The 18,960-nt window shown below is 34.6% G+C and overlaps 1 protein-coding gene across 1 annotated transcript; it reads right to left on the bottom strand.

Moving 5' to 3' along the window:
* Positions 1-823: 823 nt before the first annotated feature.
* On the bottom strand, positions 824-16,685 carry LOC112040092 (uncharacterized). The gene is made up of 18 exons (XM_024072993.2): positions 15,853-16,685; positions 15,319-15,429; positions 15,109-15,165; positions 14,850-14,926; positions 14,660-14,759; positions 13,134-13,207; positions 11,572-11,672; positions 11,377-11,480; positions 10,530-10,583; positions 10,369-10,424; positions 10,242-10,280; positions 5,027-5,168; positions 4,569-4,753; positions 4,246-4,313; positions 3,911-3,983; positions 3,318-3,379; positions 1,889-3,164; positions 824-1,173 (listed from the first exon to the last, which is right to left on the bottom strand). Exons 1-18 carry the CDS (start codon positions 15,931-15,933, stop codon positions 912-914), a joined length of 2,922 nt encoding a protein of 973 aa, XP_023928761.1. The 5' UTR covers positions 15,934-16,685; the 3' UTR covers positions 824-911.
* Between the last annotated feature and the right edge of the window lie 2,275 nt (positions 16,686-18,960).

Below are 18,960 nucleotides of genomic sequence, written 5' to 3'. Positions count from 1 at the left end.
AATTTCATACGCACACATGGATTGCATATTGGATATACCTCACAAAATGGCTGCTTTATCTTCATTGATCATTCTGCTTTTGCTTCTGATTGTAAATACCTAAATTTCAGTATTCACTATTCAGACTATACCGCTACAAGACACCGGATCTTCCAAAGATTAGTAGCACAAGATTGTTTAAATGACTAAGACTTCCCTATTGACTATAAAATAAAAATAAATCAAAGGAAAGACCTATGTATATCATCTATGTGAATTGGCAGCCTGGTTCCCACCCAGCCTTTTATTGCCATTTTCTAAAAGGAACACCCCCCCTCTCAAAACCTCATCCAGTGTACCTCTACTACTGCCCTCGGGTTTGAGGAAGCAATTAAAATTATAAATAAATAAATAAAAGATTTAATAAACAATTCTTTACATTGATGGTGGAACTTATATGCTACAATTAGCAAGCACAGTGAAACACAGAATTTCCAAGGCAACTTGCTTTCTTTGCTATCTTTCTAACACCAATGGCTGCTTTATCTTCATTGATCATTCTGCTTTTGCTTCTGATTGTAAATACCTAAATTTCAGTATTCACTATTCAGACTATACCGCTACAAGACACCGGATCTTCCAAAGATTAGTAGCACAAGATTGTTTAAATGACTAAGACTTCCCTATTGACTATAAAATAAAAATAAATCAAAGGAAAGACCTATGTATATCATCTATGTGAATTGGCAGCCTGGTTCCCACCCAGCCTTTTATTGCCATTTTCTAAAAGGAACACCCCCCCTCTCAAAACCTCATCCAGTGTACCTCTACTACTGCCCTCGGGTTTGAGGAAGCAATTAAAATTATAAATAAATAAATAAAAGATTTAATAAACAATTCTTTACATTGATGGTGGAACTTATATGCTACAATTAGCAAGCACAGTGAAACACAGAATTTCCAAGGCAACTTGCTTTCTTTGCTATCTTTCTAACACCTGTTTCGTTATGAGAGGATTTTCCACTACCAGGAGATATGTCAATTCTGTCCATTACATTGATCTTAGGGGCCTCAAGAATTGCCTTGGGCAGGGATAACGCATATTGCATACCCCAAATTGAGAGTGGCCTCATGTATATAAGAGATCGGAAGTGCCCATCAATTGTCCATCCCTCTGGAGTCTGGAACCAATATCTGTATTTGGCAAAAAGTGAATGTCAAATTAAATAAAAATATACATATGATAGAAGATAAGATCCTCCCTTGTAATTCCAATTTGTCTTTACCAGGGGGGTACCATAATTAACTCTGACAAACACATTCTTTACCATCAAACCAAATCTTACACTGCCTCCTTCCCTCGCCCACTATTGTCATTGATTACTGCTCTAAATGGTAATGTAGACAGGTAGCATTTAATTATGTGAGAATTTCAAACGGCTGTTTGGAAAAGGACACAAGACATTCAGCTAAGTATAGTTTAACCAGGTTGGGCTTTGACTACGTCACAAAAATTTGTTTAAGTTTCTCATGTCAAGCATTGGATGATCAATTTCTAAGCAAACATAAGACTGGGTTTTCACATACAATGGGCTAGTCATTATTTGAGGACCAAGGCTGACCTAATTCAAAAAAGTTCCAAGACAGTCCTAAAGTTGGCATTAAAGAACTGATTGCTGCACTGCATTGTAAGATATACACAGCTCCCAAAAAAATATCCATCTCTAGCTATGGTAAGTCGGTAACACACCACAGTTCTAAATATTTTGGATCCCATTAAATTGATCAGTTATTGTGACTTGTATCATTCCTATTGTGACCAATGAAAATATTAATATATTTGATTAGGGTTTTAAACTGGGTGTCGAATCAACATTATAAATGATTAATGCATATGCATGGAACTTACCCGTATCCTTCTTCTGACCATCCCGCAATAAAAATACCTTCAGCAGTTGTAAAGGCCTCCTCCTCCATTCCAGCTAGGATCATTGTAGCTGCCACGCCATAGGTGACACCAGACCATATTTCACGTGACTGCATGCAAGACTCGTCCACCTTTCCATTGGGATGCATCCCATTTACAGCACCCATTCTGCCTCCTTTAACTTTCATTACATTGTAATCATAGATTTTCATGAGAGCACTTTTGATTTTGAAATCATCAAAGAGTGAAGGCAAGCCTGAGGATGCTGTATACCATTGCCCTGCCAGTTGATCAGCTTGTATAGATTTACTATTGCTACTTGACCCACTATCATAGTTAAAATAAGAACCATTCCATAATTTTTCCTCAAATGATTGTTTGGCCCTCAAAAAGTTTCTCTTGCACTTTTCAGCAAAACTTCGGTCCCCGAGTTCAAAGGCCATTGCAGCTGCAGCTTGGAGTGCGGAAAGCCACAAGCATCCACAGTAAGCACTCACACCATGAACTGTCCAAGCATCATATGTTTGATCAGGGAACCCATCATTCTCAATGAGACCATCATTGTCCTTATCAAACTGTTCCATGTATTCCATGGCAGTACGAACAGCAGGCCAAACATCAACTCCAAATGACATATCCCCTGTTGCAGCAAAGTCTCTATACACCTGAAGCACAAACTTTGGATTCAGATCCTTCCATTTGCTTGTATCATGAATATTATATGCATTCATCTCATTCCATGGATCATGTGTTCCCAGATCATGTGGAACAGCTCCTCTAACCTTACGAATTCCACAATTTCCCTCTGCCAGAAACTTTACTTTTCTTCCATCCTCAGATAAGACAGCTTTCGCAAAATCACGCTGTATATTGAGTTCAATCTTGGGAAACAGCTCAAGAAGTGCAAATGAAGCATAGAAGTGCACGTCATATGTGCACCACATGATGTATTCCACTCCTTCCAAGTACAAAAACCTTCCAACGTCATCATTTTCATTTTGCGGGTCCAGCATTTTGAAGGGATGCAAAGAGCAGTTGGAGTATCTCTTTTTCGGAGGAACCACAGACTCATTTTTGCTGGAACAATTTGCAATTACTGCTTCATCTTTGTCTTTCACACCAGAACTATCTGTAGTATGCTCAATAACTGCATCTTGTCTGCCATCCACCTTGGCATCAGTCACTTTGACATCTGTGTTTTCCACTTCTACCAATTGATGCTGATCATTTCTCATGTTTGAAGTTGAAGATTCAGAATCTGCACAAAAAGATCAAATCAGTCTTAATGTTATTTCTGACCTTTATGACAAGTGAAACCAGAAGAAAATGATATTGGCAATATAATCCTTCTTTGGAAACCAGTTTTTACTTGTAAAATATTAAGATGTAAAATAATAGCAGAGATGAGTACCAATCCAAACTGTTCCGCCAGCAACAAGGAAGTACAGCTCATTAAATAATGTGAACTTATACCTGCAAATATTGGACGTAGCATTATATACCAAACATGAAAGACGAAATATTTATAATATATATATATAGCAAAAAAAATAGCATAGGTGCCAAAATCAGTCACTTTAGCTAATCACTGGAATATAAAATTTTGTTAGCCATAAAAGCTAAACCCAATGGTACTGATGAATGTGAACAACTGGGATATTTAGAACAGGATGCACCATGAAGGGTTTCCCCAAAGAGTCATAGCCAAGCCACACAAGTTTTTCAATGTGCATATAAATGTGAGGAATGAAACACATACATAAGGGAAGCCTTTCAGTATGATGTCAGCAATGAAGTCATGAATTCTGCAAAACTTTTAAAGATTTGAAAGTCCAACATCTAAGACATTGAAAGAGCTTCTCCGGATTATCAAAAAAAAAAAAGAAAAAGAAAAAAAGAGAGCTTCTCCGGAAAGGCCTTGTTAAGCCTTTCACAAATTTAATTAGACCAAGCGAACCATTTTGTAGGAAAGGATAATAGTTTAACTAAGTATTAGTGTATTACCACTCTGGTAGCCTTGGATCATTCAGGATAGGATTTTGCCAAATCTCTATATCCTCTTCCCACCGCTTATAATCTGTTCAAGATTTCAAAAACATATATACTGTTATGACATGCAATACATAACTTGGAACCGCTAAAACATACAGCCATTTTGAAGCTTATAAAAAGGAAAACAAAAAACAATAATTACAAACTACAACATTCCAGAAGCTTAGTATATAGAAATAAACTACACAGCACTTCATGTCCAAGTATTTGGAACACTGACCTTGATATAAAAATAAAATAAGAAAGAAGAAAGAAAGAAAGAAAAGATGCAACCAAAAAATACGTACTAGTCAGAGCATCATGCACCAAGTCCTGGGCGGCTCTTTCAGATGTGCCATAAAATTTTGTGTACCTCCTGCAACCAAAAAAAAGAAAATAAAAAACAACACAATAAAAGAAAGAATAAGCTTAGGAAACAACTACCATGACACACATTGTCAAATAAACAAGCAATGGCACAATTTTCAATCATGATATCGAGTGTAACGGATAACAAAGTCCAAAATTCTTGATTTTAAGCTATCAAGGATTTCTAACATGCTTGGTTTTTGTAACTTATTATATGCTCAATCATGCACATATGGACAAGAAAAGGAGAGCATAAATCTACCTATGGTATGAGCTGCCCTTCAAAAATTTTACTTTTGGAGATGACCATGCAAGAGCAAAGGCAACAGTGCACTTCCCATGAGGTTCCACCCATGCAGAGGCAGAAACTGCAGCGCAGGCTGTCTCTCCAGGTGAAGAGGGAATGCTTGGTCCAGAATTGAAGTTCTCTCGATCAAATTGCCCATCCTAGAGATACAGTCAAGAATTAGAGCTAATAATGGTCAGGACCAAAGTCTTAATGTCAATACTTGATTGCAAACTTGCAAAATTGGAATGACACTGTAATTTACACAAATTTACAAACTCAGAAGCTCACATCCAAAATTCAAAATTAGTGAAGTGTGGCCATTAAATATCCATTTTGAAGCTTTAAACAGCTAAATTTCTCCAGACTATAGGTGACTGCCTGCCATAGATGGCAAAAAGAAGAGAGCAGCCTAAAAAAGGAGAAATAATTACCTTAACCATTCTACCCCACATGTCCTTTGCTGTAACGCGACTTCCTTCAGACAGCCCAAAACATGGAAGAACAGTCACACTTACGTTCTGAGTTTCACATGCAGCTATTGCGAAAGTAACAGGAGGGTTCCCTTTTGCAGTCCTGCAACATTTACATAATCCTTAGAAACAACTAAGATCCCATCAGTTTCTTCATAATTTCATTAGAAAAAGCGAAAAGACTACTCAGTTATGAATGACTGGAAAGAAACTAACTTCCAAATCTTCCACCTGAACAAAGTTTTTCCTCAGGTGTACTGATTGAGCAGAAAGAAAATTTTGAAAAATAGACATAAGTGCAAATACGTCTACAGACATGCAAAATGAAACATTTTTTGAGTAAGAACTAAAAAACAGAAATGAAAAACATTAAAAATATATTTTTTTAAATAAGGCATAAAACACCCTCCTTGATCCATTTCCAACCATCCAATATGCCCATTTCCTAGATGGCACCATGAATCCTTTTTAAATGCACATTACAGTCAACACTACTAACAGCCAGGTTTAAGGCATGTTTTAGTTTTTTCCTTCAGTTTTCTATCCTCTTTTCTTTTTTACCCTCTTCTAATTAAAACTCACAGGCAATATGCTAGTTTCTTTATCTTAAAAATTGTGAATTTTGAAAGACTATTTTATAGAATGGAGTAGTTAAGTAGAAGTAATACAAATAAATATGGATTTATATTGTATTGTATAAACAGTGCAGGAGGCTTTGAGTTTCCAACATCACAACAACAACAACAAAGCCTTAGTGCCAAAATTTTGGGGTCAGTTATGGATCCTCGACAAATTAGTTAGAGTCGGGTATTTTTTTTCTCCATTCTACTCTATCTAAAGTCATACTCTGTGTTACTCCCTTAATTGACATGCTCTATTATTTCTACTAATGTGAGTTTTGTTCTTTTTCTACCTTTTTAGTTCCCTCAACTTGGATCAACTCACTCTTTTTTGCTAGTGCATTAGTTGTTATCCTTTGAACATGACCTCAACATCTTAAGTGACTCACCCTTATCTTTTCATCAATAGTGGCTACCACTATCTTTAAGCAAATTTCCTCATTTCAAATCTTGTCTTTCCTTATATTTCCACTTATCCATCTTAGCACTCTCATTTCAGCTACACCCATTTTAATAATATGATGCTCCATAACGGCTTAATATTTGGTACCATAGAGCTGGTCATATCTTACAAAAATTTTCCTTTAACTTATGAGGTATCCTACGATAGCACAACACTCTTGATACACTTCTCCACTTCATCCACTTTGCCCGTATCCTATGATTCACATTCTCTTCAATATCTTTATCTTTATGAACTATATTGACCAAAGATATTGAAAGTTGTCGCTCTTTAGCATCTCTTGACCATCAAGTCTTACTACTCCTTTAATTATGTTTCTACTTTTACTAAATATAAATCCCATGTACTTTGTCTTAACCCTACTTAATCGAAAACCTTTAGATTCTAAAGTGTCTCACCAAATTTCTAACCTGCCATTAACTCTACTTCTAGTTTCATACATTAAAACTATATCATCTGCAAAAAGCATACACCAAAGCACTTCCTCTTGGATCGATTTAGTGAGCTCATCCGTCACTAGTGCAAAGAGATATGGACTTAGTATTGATCCTTGATGCAAGCTACTAACATTAGCAAAAAGAAAATAATAAGAACAATATGAGGGCAGAAGCTAATTAGCCCTGGCTCAAATGGCACTCAACTACTTCCATGAGACTAGGTTAGTATTGTTGATATCACCATATATGATCAACTAATTCACATTTCCTACATTTCGAAATTTTAATTTTAATTGATTACTCCAACAAATGTCTAGCAAAATCGCTAAATATATCAAAAGAATAATGCTACAAACACAAACTATTTTACAACATTTTTACAAACTGCTGATATAACAAATTCTTACTAGTTCTAATATGGGTTCATCACATTTTTACTTGCAATAACTATTTGGAAAATACTAAAGTCACATCAGCAATTTGTAAAAATGTTATAAAATAGTTATGTCTGTAGCATTACTCATATCAAAATACTTTACATACGGATCCACATTTATTCCACACATCCAATATCACAAAAAACACATATCTGAAATGCCTTACCCGGTTCAAGAAATCATGTTTGAGATGGAAAACAGTGTTAAAGGCAACTGAACCAAGAATGAAGAATTAGCATATGCCTTGAATTTGTGATTGCTTTTAGAGAGGTGTGAACAAAATTTTAGGTAACAATCACTTTGTGACTTGCTTCAGAGAAAGGAGTGTCTAGGACACCAAAGTGGCAAAATATATTAAGCCACAATTCCATCGGGTTTGTTCCATGAGAAAGGCACAGTAAAATACAAATCTGCCTAATTCACAGACTTCAATCCCCTACTTTGTTTTATGGTAAAATGCCTTTTCATTCAGTAAGGCTCACGCTAGTACACATCTGCCTAATTCACAGACCTCAATCCCCTGCTTTGTTTTATGGTAAAATGCCTTTTCATTCAGTAAGGCTCGCGCTAGGTATCATACTTTAATAAACACATATTTTCTAATTATGCTGATTCATCTCTGATGTCTTAAAATGCTTGCATGAATCTGAATTAGGTTGTTAATATAATATCTATTTTTCACCCTGAAAAATTACCATTATCCCAAAAACTTAGGTTATTAGAAAACGAAGAATTTATTTACTTGTCCTATATTCTAACACACTGTTTATGTTATTTTTCCTTCATATTTCAATTATAGAGACCATGGCTGCAGACCTCATGTTCTTTATCTATATACATTGATATACCAAAAATCACCCAAGTTAGGGAATAACAGATCTACTGGGATGCCAAATTACTGCTTCAGCACCTTAGCTCAGCCTGCTCTTCAAGGCCTCAGTACTTCAGCACTGAGGTACCCTTCAACACCTTAACTTGGCCTAGCTCTTTGAGCTGATTAAATTCCCAATGCCAGACTTGAGCTGAACCAGTCTGGGTTGGGAATAGGGGGCAATTGATATACCAAAAATCAACATGGTTAGGAAATAACGGATCTAGTAGGATCCTGCTGAAAGTAAAATTCCATCCTCGGAGGGTTATGCGTAATTGGTGGATAAATTAAAGGAAGACACCTAATGGGGCACCCAATGAGGGGTCTCCTTCAAGTATTAAAAGAAAGGGCTCTACATCACACAATAGGTACAAAAAACATAATTACTTTGAGATACTTTACTTCCTCCTTCCCTCTGATTGATTATTGACTCAATCATCGGAGGCTCACCAGCCCCCCCCCCCCCCCCCCCCCCCAAGCGATGGACTCCTTGACCTTTATTTTTGCAGGTACCCTGGGTTCAGATTGGCTGTGCATGTTTTCCCACCATCATACATACTTCCTTTTTTTTTCTATTGATTAGGTATTGTAAAGTGCGGGCATGTATGAACTTCAGTTCTTACAAACTGGCAAGTGAATTTTTCAACAAGATCCAGCATATATACCCCAGTGTTTAACACTCTGGCCTTCATTCCAAGAAATCAGAGGAAGTTCCCATCTATGAAGCACGGGTGCGGGTGCAAGAATCGGCAATTTTTGAAAAAGGTGGGTGCGGGTGCGGCAGGATTCGGCGATTAAAAAATTATTAAAAATATTTTTATTTATATTTTTAATATATTGCGCTAAGCATACTTTTTTATATAATAATAATAAAGTTTTTGACACTTGAATTATTGACAAGAGGTATTAAAATAGATGAAGCTTCTCATAAATAATAAATAAATAAAAAAAGATGTGACTTAGCTCAAAAATAAAATAAATGATATATGTAGTAAGTATTAAAATAGGTGCAGCTTCCTATTAAAAAAAAAGGGTAGATGTGGCTCTCACGTGTTTGGTCAGAGAGGCGTGAGAGCCACAAAGAAAAAATAAAGCTTTTTTATCTCCTGGGACAGTCATAAGAAACAGAGCTCTTCAAAAAAGAAACGAAAAAAAGAAACAGAACAGAACTCACTCAAGAAGACGAAGCAAAGAAGAAGAAGAAGAAGAAGAAGAAAGGGGTTAAGGCCGGTGAAGAAGAAGACGAAGAACAGTGAGTTACAGACCTATACGGCCCAGAGAAGTCTTTGAATTTCGGCCTGAATCAGCAACAGAACAGAACGGCAACGCTGCAAAAAAAAAAGGAAGAAGAAGACGAAGAAGCAAAAAAGAAGAAGAAGAAGAAGAAGAAAGAGGTTAAGCCGGTGAAGATGGCGTATCAAATCCACCGGTATTTTCGGTTTTAAGTTTTTTTTTTTTTTTCTTTTTTTTTTCTTACCGGCCGATTTCCTTTTTCCGGCCAAAACACACCGATATTCGGCCAATAAGATCTGAATCGGCGCGAATCAGCCTGAGTCTGAGCCGTGTCAGCGCGAGTCGGGGGAAAAAAATAACACGTGGCAGGACACGGCCCAACACGGCACCGACACGTGGTCAGCGGCGTCCCTCGCGCGTCGCCGCATCGGATGCGGGTGCAGCTACTTTGGCACCGCGTCCGTGCATCCCAGGTTCCCATTTCCTCCTCTTAAACTCCCCCCTGACCCCACTTAAAGAATAAATAAATAAATAAATTCATTGGCCACCATCCTTTTTTTTTCCTGGCATGAACTGAAACAATGATAGCACAGAAAATATTGACTATACCTAAGTTTTGATAACAAAAGGTCAGCGTGTTATAGAATCCCAAAGACACAAACATCCCATTTATAATTTACCTACTCTTGAATTTATTTATTACCTAAACAATATGTAGCATCAAACCTTTTCAAGCTTCTTCTGAGCGAGTTATATAAATGTTTCAGCGACTTCAAAATGCTTTGAAGTCTCAAGTCTAAATGCTTAAAAGTTGTTTGTCTTCCTTACCTTCAGTTTTTCAATCTCTTTGGATGGTTTGACATTGAAAAACTAAAACGGAAGGTTAAGGACTTCCCTTGTGCTTGTTTTTATTTCCTTTGGGTGGGAGCAATGTCCTTTTTTATTTTCAGGAGGGAGGGCGGGGGGAGTCCTTTTTTATTTTTCAGGAGGGAGGGGGGGGGGGGGTGTTCTTTCAAATACTTCTTCATCACTTTTCCTAAAAGTGCAAGGAAATCATCAAGAGAAAATATGCAAAACCAACCATCATATATAGTTATTAAGGTTTGATGACTTGCTTGTGATGAAGAAGTACACCAGAGACTCCATCTTCGCCACTATCAAAAAGGAAAAAGAAAGTTAATTTATATACAAATATAAAGTGTCACATAAAGGAAACAAAGAAAATGTAGCATATGCACTTACATAAATGGTTCATTCACATGATCTCCTGACAATTGTGAGATTCCACCAATTGAATTCTGCACAAGAGGAAAGAAGGACTGAATAACCAAGGACCAATGCTATATCTTTCAATTGCTTGTAATAAGGGTAATATAACTTTGATAGCAAGAAACAAATCTTACCGCCCACGTAAAGAGAAGGCTAACTTTAGCCCTTTCCCGGCCAGTGTTAACCAACTACAACAGAAAGAAGTAACAGTCTCAAAAGCTAGATAATAAAAAATCATCTCAAAATTAGATATCAGAAAATACATAAAATTGAAATATTCCTTAAATAATTAGAAAATGTCATCAGACCACAGAATGTATGGATGGGTTTCTATACAGTTTGCTGAGGAGTAACACAGTCAAATTTAATTCTTAGAGGTTTAACGCCCACAACATTCAGACAGATGCAACATGCTGAAAAGCAAATTTGAGTTTGAATTTTTGAAAAAGGGCATATTTGTATCCAGCCTAGAATTAATGGTGTCTATGGTTGAGGCATACATGAATCAATTCCAATGAGTTTCACTCCTTCAAAAACTCATCTGATTAAAGCAAATTCAGCTATACAACATCAGTAACCACACTAATAGCATGGATACCATTTCCAAGTCAAGAAATGAAAACCAGTAATTGAATTGGTCCATCCAAAAGGTATACATGGAAAATGACTGCTATATCTAATTATTAAATGACTAAAAACTAAAGTTGGTAGTAAAAACTTTTTATCAACAGAGCCTCTTAGTTGATAAAGCTACATATTGTTTTGATGTGACAAAAGTTATATGAGATATATGTCTTGAGAGATAATGACATGCCCATGCTTTCTAATGACTGAACATACATCAATTGAATTACTAAAACTTCAAGCACCTGCACTATTAGATGCTAGAAGTTAGTGATAACTCTTGCCTATATATGATGTTAGGGATCTAGGATCTATATCATTAAACAGTATCTGACACGAGAAGTTATTTGAACATACCGTGTAGACAAAAACAGCAGTAGGAAGACTGCTCTCTCTATAATTATGTGGTATGAAGGGTGATATTTGCCGACAAGATATTTTCAGCTCTGGGTCCGGTTCACCTAAAAGAGTAGGGATATGTTAACTAAAACATGAATCCAAGATGAAATTGATGTACATACAGTAAACAGAAATAACAGTGTGGAATGTTACCATCATATATTGTCCATGCCCTAGGAAACAGAGCATGGTATGTAGAATGCTGGCCACTCAGATTCCAGCCCCATGATGATATACCCTGATCACCAGCTTTCCTGTCGCAGCATGAATGCAAAGTTAAGGGAACAATCTCTACCTATCTTTGACTTTTAAACCTCAAACTTAGACAAAGAACTACTGAATGAAATCATCTAGTCTTCCCTTATTGAGTCACAAAATAAATAACCACAAAAGTCACTCTTAGACTTGAACTCCAAGAAAGAATCATCCAGAATTCTTCTAGCAGAGGCATAACTCTTAATAACATCTCCATTAGAAGTCAACGATCATTAATACTCATTATTGAAATCTGCCAATGCACAGGCAACTTAGATTACCACGGAACATCCGTGTACAATATTTCACTTGCCGGCTTAGGAAAGGGCTCCAAGACTGCCCTTTCATGCCAATAGGAGCACATAGACCCCCTATTTGACATAATATCTGAACTCATGAGTCTAAATTATTTTTTTGGGTAAGAATTATGTTAGGTTATTGCTGACCCATTTGACTCAAAAACCAATATTCCCTAGGGATGCACAAAATCACCCACAAACCCTGTGCATGGGTTCAACTTAGGGGAATTGAATCAAAGACATTAGATATGCAAGTGTGATTTTAATTTGTTGTTGCAGGTGTAACAGAAGCATGTAAATTTACATAAATGCCAAACTACACTTTTCATCCTCTAACAGAGGGTGGTAGTTTCAATTTTGTCCCTATACATTTAATTGTGACAATTTGATGCAGTACAGGGGCAGAAAAAAATAGATAAAAAAGAAAAGAAGATAAAACAGGATAAACTCAAAGCTTCACCACCTAGAATTTGCCTAAAAACCTTAGGCTTCATCACCTAAGGATGCTTGGAATCACCGCCCAGTGACTGAAAAACATTCTCTAATCATTAAATTTTTAATTCCCATTGCCATGTCCCAAACTATTCCTAGGCCTCTTTTTATTAGGATTCAGGGATTACATTAACCCACAATTACATCCCATTAAATCCTTTTAAATCCTCAACAACATTAAGATCAAATTCAAATTTAAATTTCAAATTTAAAAAGAAAGTAAAAAATTCAAAAATTGAATTTGGAAAAAATATAATAAATTTTGAAATAAAATTGACTAGGCTTCTTGCATCACAATTTGTCCTTCAACCATTAATTGTGTCAATTATGTCCCTCAACTTCCAAAATCAATTCAACTTTTACGAATAGAATTGAATTGATTTTGTAAGTCAAGGGATGATGCAATTAATAGTTAAGGGGCCTTATTTTGAAAGTCAAAGGATGAAATTGATACAACTAAATGTGTAGAGACGAAATTGATACAACTAAATGTATAGTGACGAAATTGAATATGTGACAAATGTATAGGGACCAAAATTGTGGTTTGCCCTTACATAAACTATGACCAAAAGTCGCAATAACAAGTAAATACCTTGTTACACATAAAGATGATAAGAATCCATTATTTCTTCCATATAAGTATTTAAAATTCATAAGATGCTTTCTTACCCCAGCCCCTCATGTTGGCCAGGAGCCAAAACAGAAGCAAAATTTTTGTTTCCACCATCTCTTGATATAAAAATCTGCAATACCACAACAACAAAGTAAAAAACAAAAGTAAATTCATGGTTCCAACTCCATGTGTGTCCACTATATACAATTGGAAAGCAAACTTTAGCTTCTCAGATCACATGGACATAGAAATTAATATCCACATATTCTCTATAAATTATGCAGCGCCGAGAGAGCAAAAGAGCTTCTCCTCATTACATGGCTGGCTAAGTGCATTGTCAATTTGTCATAGATGTAACATGGTGCAACAATTAACAAAACTAATATATAGAGTTATTAAGCACAAGCAGAAGATACAAAATAGATGGGAAGATGAAGCCATAAATCAGCCTATTATTTTAATGTCAATATTCAGCAGATTCCTTACACATATCAACTGAGCTTAGAACCATTTCGTTTTGCTTTTTCAGAGGGCCATCTTCAGAATATTCAACACTACAAGAGGGCTAAGTTGGGATTTTTTTTTTTTTTAATTTTTAACACGTAATATAAATACATTGGGGTTTCTCATCAGTTTGAAGTATTTTCTTTCTTTCTTTTCTCTCTTGTTCTATTGTTATTTCCATTTATATTTTGGTCTTTAGCAACTACCTTGATCTTCTATTTCCAAATTTCTTTTCTGAATCATAGAATAAGATGGCATCCCTAGAATTCTTAAAATGTCATGACTTAAAAGAAAATATTGAGGCCTCTCAGAATGAGAGAGAAGTTATGGGGCCAAGGGGTTTCTATGAATGATGCTTAGCATCTTTTTGTCAATTGTAAACTCCATAACTTTTTGCAAATTCATCATAGCCCCTACATATATGTTAGCCCTTAAAATTTTATGTAAAAAATCTTTTTTTCTCATTTAATTTAGTATATGGCTAATATTTTTATTCTTGGTTTTTCAAGCAAGAATCAAGCCCCAAACCCTTCAGTAATACTTCTTGCATTTAGTTGTCGAATTCTAATTCATTTCACATTGAGTTGTATAGTTGTAAAAATTTTCCAATTAGTCTGACATATTTAATTTTTTTGGGAAAATCTTTGGGGAAGGTCCAAAAACTTCTAATAACCATCACATAAAACAAATTCAGAATTCAATATTTAAGGAATCAGAGAAATACTTAAAAATTTTTTTGACATCGGAACGAAAGGCTTTCATTCAACCACTGAACTTACCCCAGTAACTCCAAACAAAAGCCTTTAGTACCCATATTTTTACAGAAGCACTTCAACTAACAATTTCCATGATATCACAATATATTACATATTCGCACCATCTATGAACTTCCAAACGATTTTGGTTATATACTCAAGTTGATAGTTCACAGCATGCAATTTTTCTCTAAGATTGCATTCCAAACACGCCCGTAAACCATGGTAAGGTGATTTAAGAAGCTCATAAACAAAACACAAAAGGCACATGTCTGTCTTGAAAATTAGAAATGACATAGCAAGTATATGAGGCAGAGCTTTACAGAGAATTGATTGGCCATGACAGGAGAAGCTTCACATATACCAGGAATAATTTGCCATTGCCTAAACTCGCCTCTAAAACCTCTAGATATGCTGCCACTTCTGTGATATTTATAGCAGTAGATCCTGTCAGATTAATCAAACGCATTACAGAACAAGGAAATGAAACATCATACTTGATACACTACATACCCCATCCCCCCGAGCGGAACCCCTTGAGACGCTGATGGCTTACAACTTTCTCGGGTGAAAGGATCAATAGGTGCTTTCTGCACACATAATTTCAGCAGCAAATCAGGTCTTGGAGGTATGTTTTAATGTTCTAAATTAATGTAAAAGCATGTCTTAATTATATTCATCCAACTTTGAATATAAGGAGAGTGAAATAAACACCACTTGTGGAAGAACACAAAACGAATGGCCTCTATATTACAGAAAACAAGAAAATTACCCTTCCATGAGAAGCCTCTTCCCTAATATATGACCACAAACGTATACCCAGCCGAACCTTGAGATTTAAAATTCAAAAAGCAGTCAGCTGGAGACAACTTGAAAAAAAAAAAAAAAAAAAAAAAAAAACAAGCTGCGTACAAGATGACATAATGCACTACATCTGTTTTTCTCAATCAATGAACAAATGTAAAAAGAGACAATCTGTTACCATCTTTATTGCTTCTGTAAATGTGACACTAAATTCTTTAAGAATATTAGCATGGCTGTTTAATCTCCTTCTCCAGGCTTGTTCTGGAGGGGCAGCACTATCAAAATCAAACTGCGAAAAAGCATCGCAGACAAAAAAATTTAGTTAGTGTAGAATATTAAAACCAAACTCTTAATTTTGATAAAATCACATAAATAAAAACAAACCCATTTATGTAAATCACAAAATCGCTTTGATAAAACCAAATGTACCATATACGATCACGATGTGCATCAAATTGCCCAGCAATCCTTTCTAATCGATATTTCGTACTTTATCCAACAATTTTGTTTAAGCGAACTTATTTCTTTTTCTTATATTGCGTTTCCAAAAAAAATTCTAGTTCTCAAAGTTTGAAACCTTCCAATCCTTACATTTTCTCAGCAACCAAACAAAGAGAGAATATAAGATCATAAAATTCAAAACATACATAAGATCAAGGTTTTTTTTTTTTTTTTTTTTTTTTTTTTTTTTTGTAATGGCATAGAAGCTTACCAATTGCAAAGTGGTTCTGCTGATATATTCCTCGGGCGGCCATGAATTTTTTCTACAGTGAAACAAATTCCCGCTAACCATGTCGACTAATTCTCTCTATAATACACACAAATCCGAATCCAAAAAAAAGCAATGGAGTTCCCCAAATTTTCTTCTCCAAAAAAAAGAACAAAATTAAATAAGCGAAACTTCCTTGAGCTCCAAACAACAACCAAAGCGTAAAAGCTTCAAAGATCTTAAACTTCAATCCAACAAGCTTCAAAGCAATCCTTAAAGTTTAGCTAAGCTAGGGTTTTGATTTGGAAATGGAATTGGATTTGATCCAATAATTACGATCCCGAATTCGAGTCCCACCGAAAGCTTTTATAAAAATAGGACCCGATTTATCGGGATTCCTACTTCTGTTTCTCTACAGTAATAGTAATAATATATATATAAAAATAATGAAGTTTGGTTTAGATATTGATATTGATATTGATATTGATATTGGTTGGTAAATGGTAGAGAGAGTATTCGAAAAGCGTTTGGCGTAGCGTGGCAACTAGTGGATCCGCCGTCTGTTACTTCAGCTCCTGCTACTCCGACTCTGAGATCGCCAGGTGGCAATTACTCTCTCTCTCTCTGTATCCTTTTTTCTAAAGATAAAGAAAACTATAGCTCTTTCTTTCTCTCTCTCTGTCTAAAATATTTGGCTCCGCTCCTGTGTTTGTTTGTGTCTTACAAAAGAGAAGAGAGAGAGAGAGATTGTTTGCAAAAAGGTTGGTATTGCACTCAAGTTGGCGGTCTATATTAAAATGAGGGGTCACTTTTCCTTCCCTGTCTGCGAGGTCTCATTTTTCATTTTTCATTGAATGAGTGGCGTTCTGTGCCTGATTTGAGTCTTCAAACACTTGTGACTTGTCAACATTTTTTTTTTTTTTTTGAGATTGTCCAAAGCAAACAACAAAATATCACAATATTCTTATGTTTTTTTGTAATAATTTTTAAAATAATGTATTTTTTATAAATTAAAATAAAAAAATTTCAAGTTGAATTAGCTTGAACTTACTAATTTATAATATTTTAATTTATGATGACTTACACACCTAATTGATGCAAAATCATTAGTATGAAAATTTGCTGTAGTTGTAGAATAACTTTTTTTTAGTTCAAGTAACAACTCTTATGAGTTATAGTTACCTTAATTAGTAAAATATTTTGTAGTTAAATAAAATTATTTAAGAATTCAACTTACTAAAAACAAATTAATATCTTAACTTGATAATAAAAAATAATTATCATAAAATAGAAACGTCATAGATTAAAATCTACCCTATCTAATAAATAAAAAATAGCACCTCTTGGCAATGGGAGGCCCAAATTCAAATTCACTCGAATTATATTTATAGAAAATTATCTACAAACACTTCTTTGTTTGTAATATATTTAATAATTGTTCAAGAAACAATACTCTTTTCATGAAAAATAAAAAAACTTCGTCCCCTTTTAAAAATTATTTTAGGAACTTATTGTCAATTTTTTCTTAATTGGGTAATTAAGTGTGAAAAGTGAGACTAAGTATCAATTATTTTGATTAGAGGAACAAAATCTCATTTCTTAAAAATCAAGAATAGCAAAATTAATTTTGCAAGTAAATTATTTTATATTTTATTATTTTCTTTACCGACGAGGGTGGTGGGGTTTTAGTTTGGGGTGATTTTTGTTTGTTGTAGTGAGTGAACTGACTGTGACTAATTATGGCTAAGAAATAGCGTGCGTCACTGCCGTGTTCTTTCCGTGGGTGGTGGATGATCCGACGGAGGTAGGACCACCGACATATAAATGGTCACCTCTTCTCTGCAATGTGTCAGAACCTTTTTTTCTTTTTTGTGTAATCCTTTCTACTTCTAGATTTAGCCATTTTCTTTGACCAGTTTGTTGAAGTTTTTAAAACAGTTTCTACGTTGAAAATCTCTTTATTAAAAAATACAAAATTATTTAAAATCTTCCACTGGTCTGGGGTTAGGAGTAGGACTACTCTGTTTGACTTTTTTGCTCTCTTCTTTTCTTTTCCTTTCTTTTCTCTTTTTTCACTAAAATTCTGGTTAAGATTTTCATGTTGAGCAAATTTTATAATTTCACCATTGCAGTGCATTTAGATTAGGTTTTTGTTAAATTTTCTATTCTATTTGTTAAATATATTTGCATATTATAAAGTTATAAAATGTATTATTTTACTTAAAATACTTTTAAAAATAGTACATAACAAATAAGAGAAAATAAATAAATAAGTCAACCCAAACTTACATAAAATTTAAAATTTAACTTGTTTAAAGAAAATTAAAATTCTAACTTATTTTTATCACTAGCTTAGATACAGTTATTTAAACCTCATACAACTATATTTTTCCCATCTTATTTTTAAGGGACCCTAAAAATGATTATTCTTGTAAAATATTTATTGAATTTATTTTTTTGCATTTATGTATGCAGGGTAACTACTTTTGGTATTTAGAAAATATGTTTTTCACCACTACACACTCTTAGTGTGATGGTCACTTTATAAGTATAAGTGCTTGTAGATTGTGAGAAATAATAGCCAGAGTTCAAGTCTCCAAAAAGGAAACTCGCACACATATACATCTAGATTATGCTAGAATAGAATTTTTCTCTTGTATCAAGAAAAAAAACATGTCTTTCTTATCTCTGGATTATATTTGTAATATTAAAAATTAGTCTATATAACTAATATAAATTAATTATGAATAAATATATGAAAATAAATACAACCATAAATATATAATATAAATTTATTTAGTATGCTGTTATATTATTTATTCCCGTGTAATATATCATACATTTATATTTAATTACAAAAATAATTTATAACTCATAGTGCTATCTTTAAATTACATACTATTCGTTAAATTAAGTAAAATCCCTTCTTCATCAGGATTATGGTCACGGGCTTCCACTTATGCACTGGAGTTCGCTGAAGTAAATAAAAAGAATGAGAACAAACCTGAACCTGCAGCAGCAAAATGGACTCCACCTCCTTTTGAGTCAGTTTACAGAGTTAACATTAATATTTCCCATTCAAAATCTCCCAACTAATTAGTGGGTTTGGGA

The sequence above is a fragment of the Quercus suber genome, unplaced genomic scaffold (genome assembly GCF_002906115.3).
Source record: "Quercus suber isolate HL8 unplaced genomic scaffold, Cork oak 2.0 scaffold_72, whole genome shotgun sequence".
In the NCBI taxonomy this organism is placed as follows: domain Eukaryota; kingdom Viridiplantae; phylum Streptophyta; class Magnoliopsida; order Fagales; family Fagaceae; genus Quercus; species Quercus suber.
The sequence above is the reverse complement of the archived record's forward strand: the minus strand, read 5'-3'. Positions and strand labels throughout refer to the sequence as shown.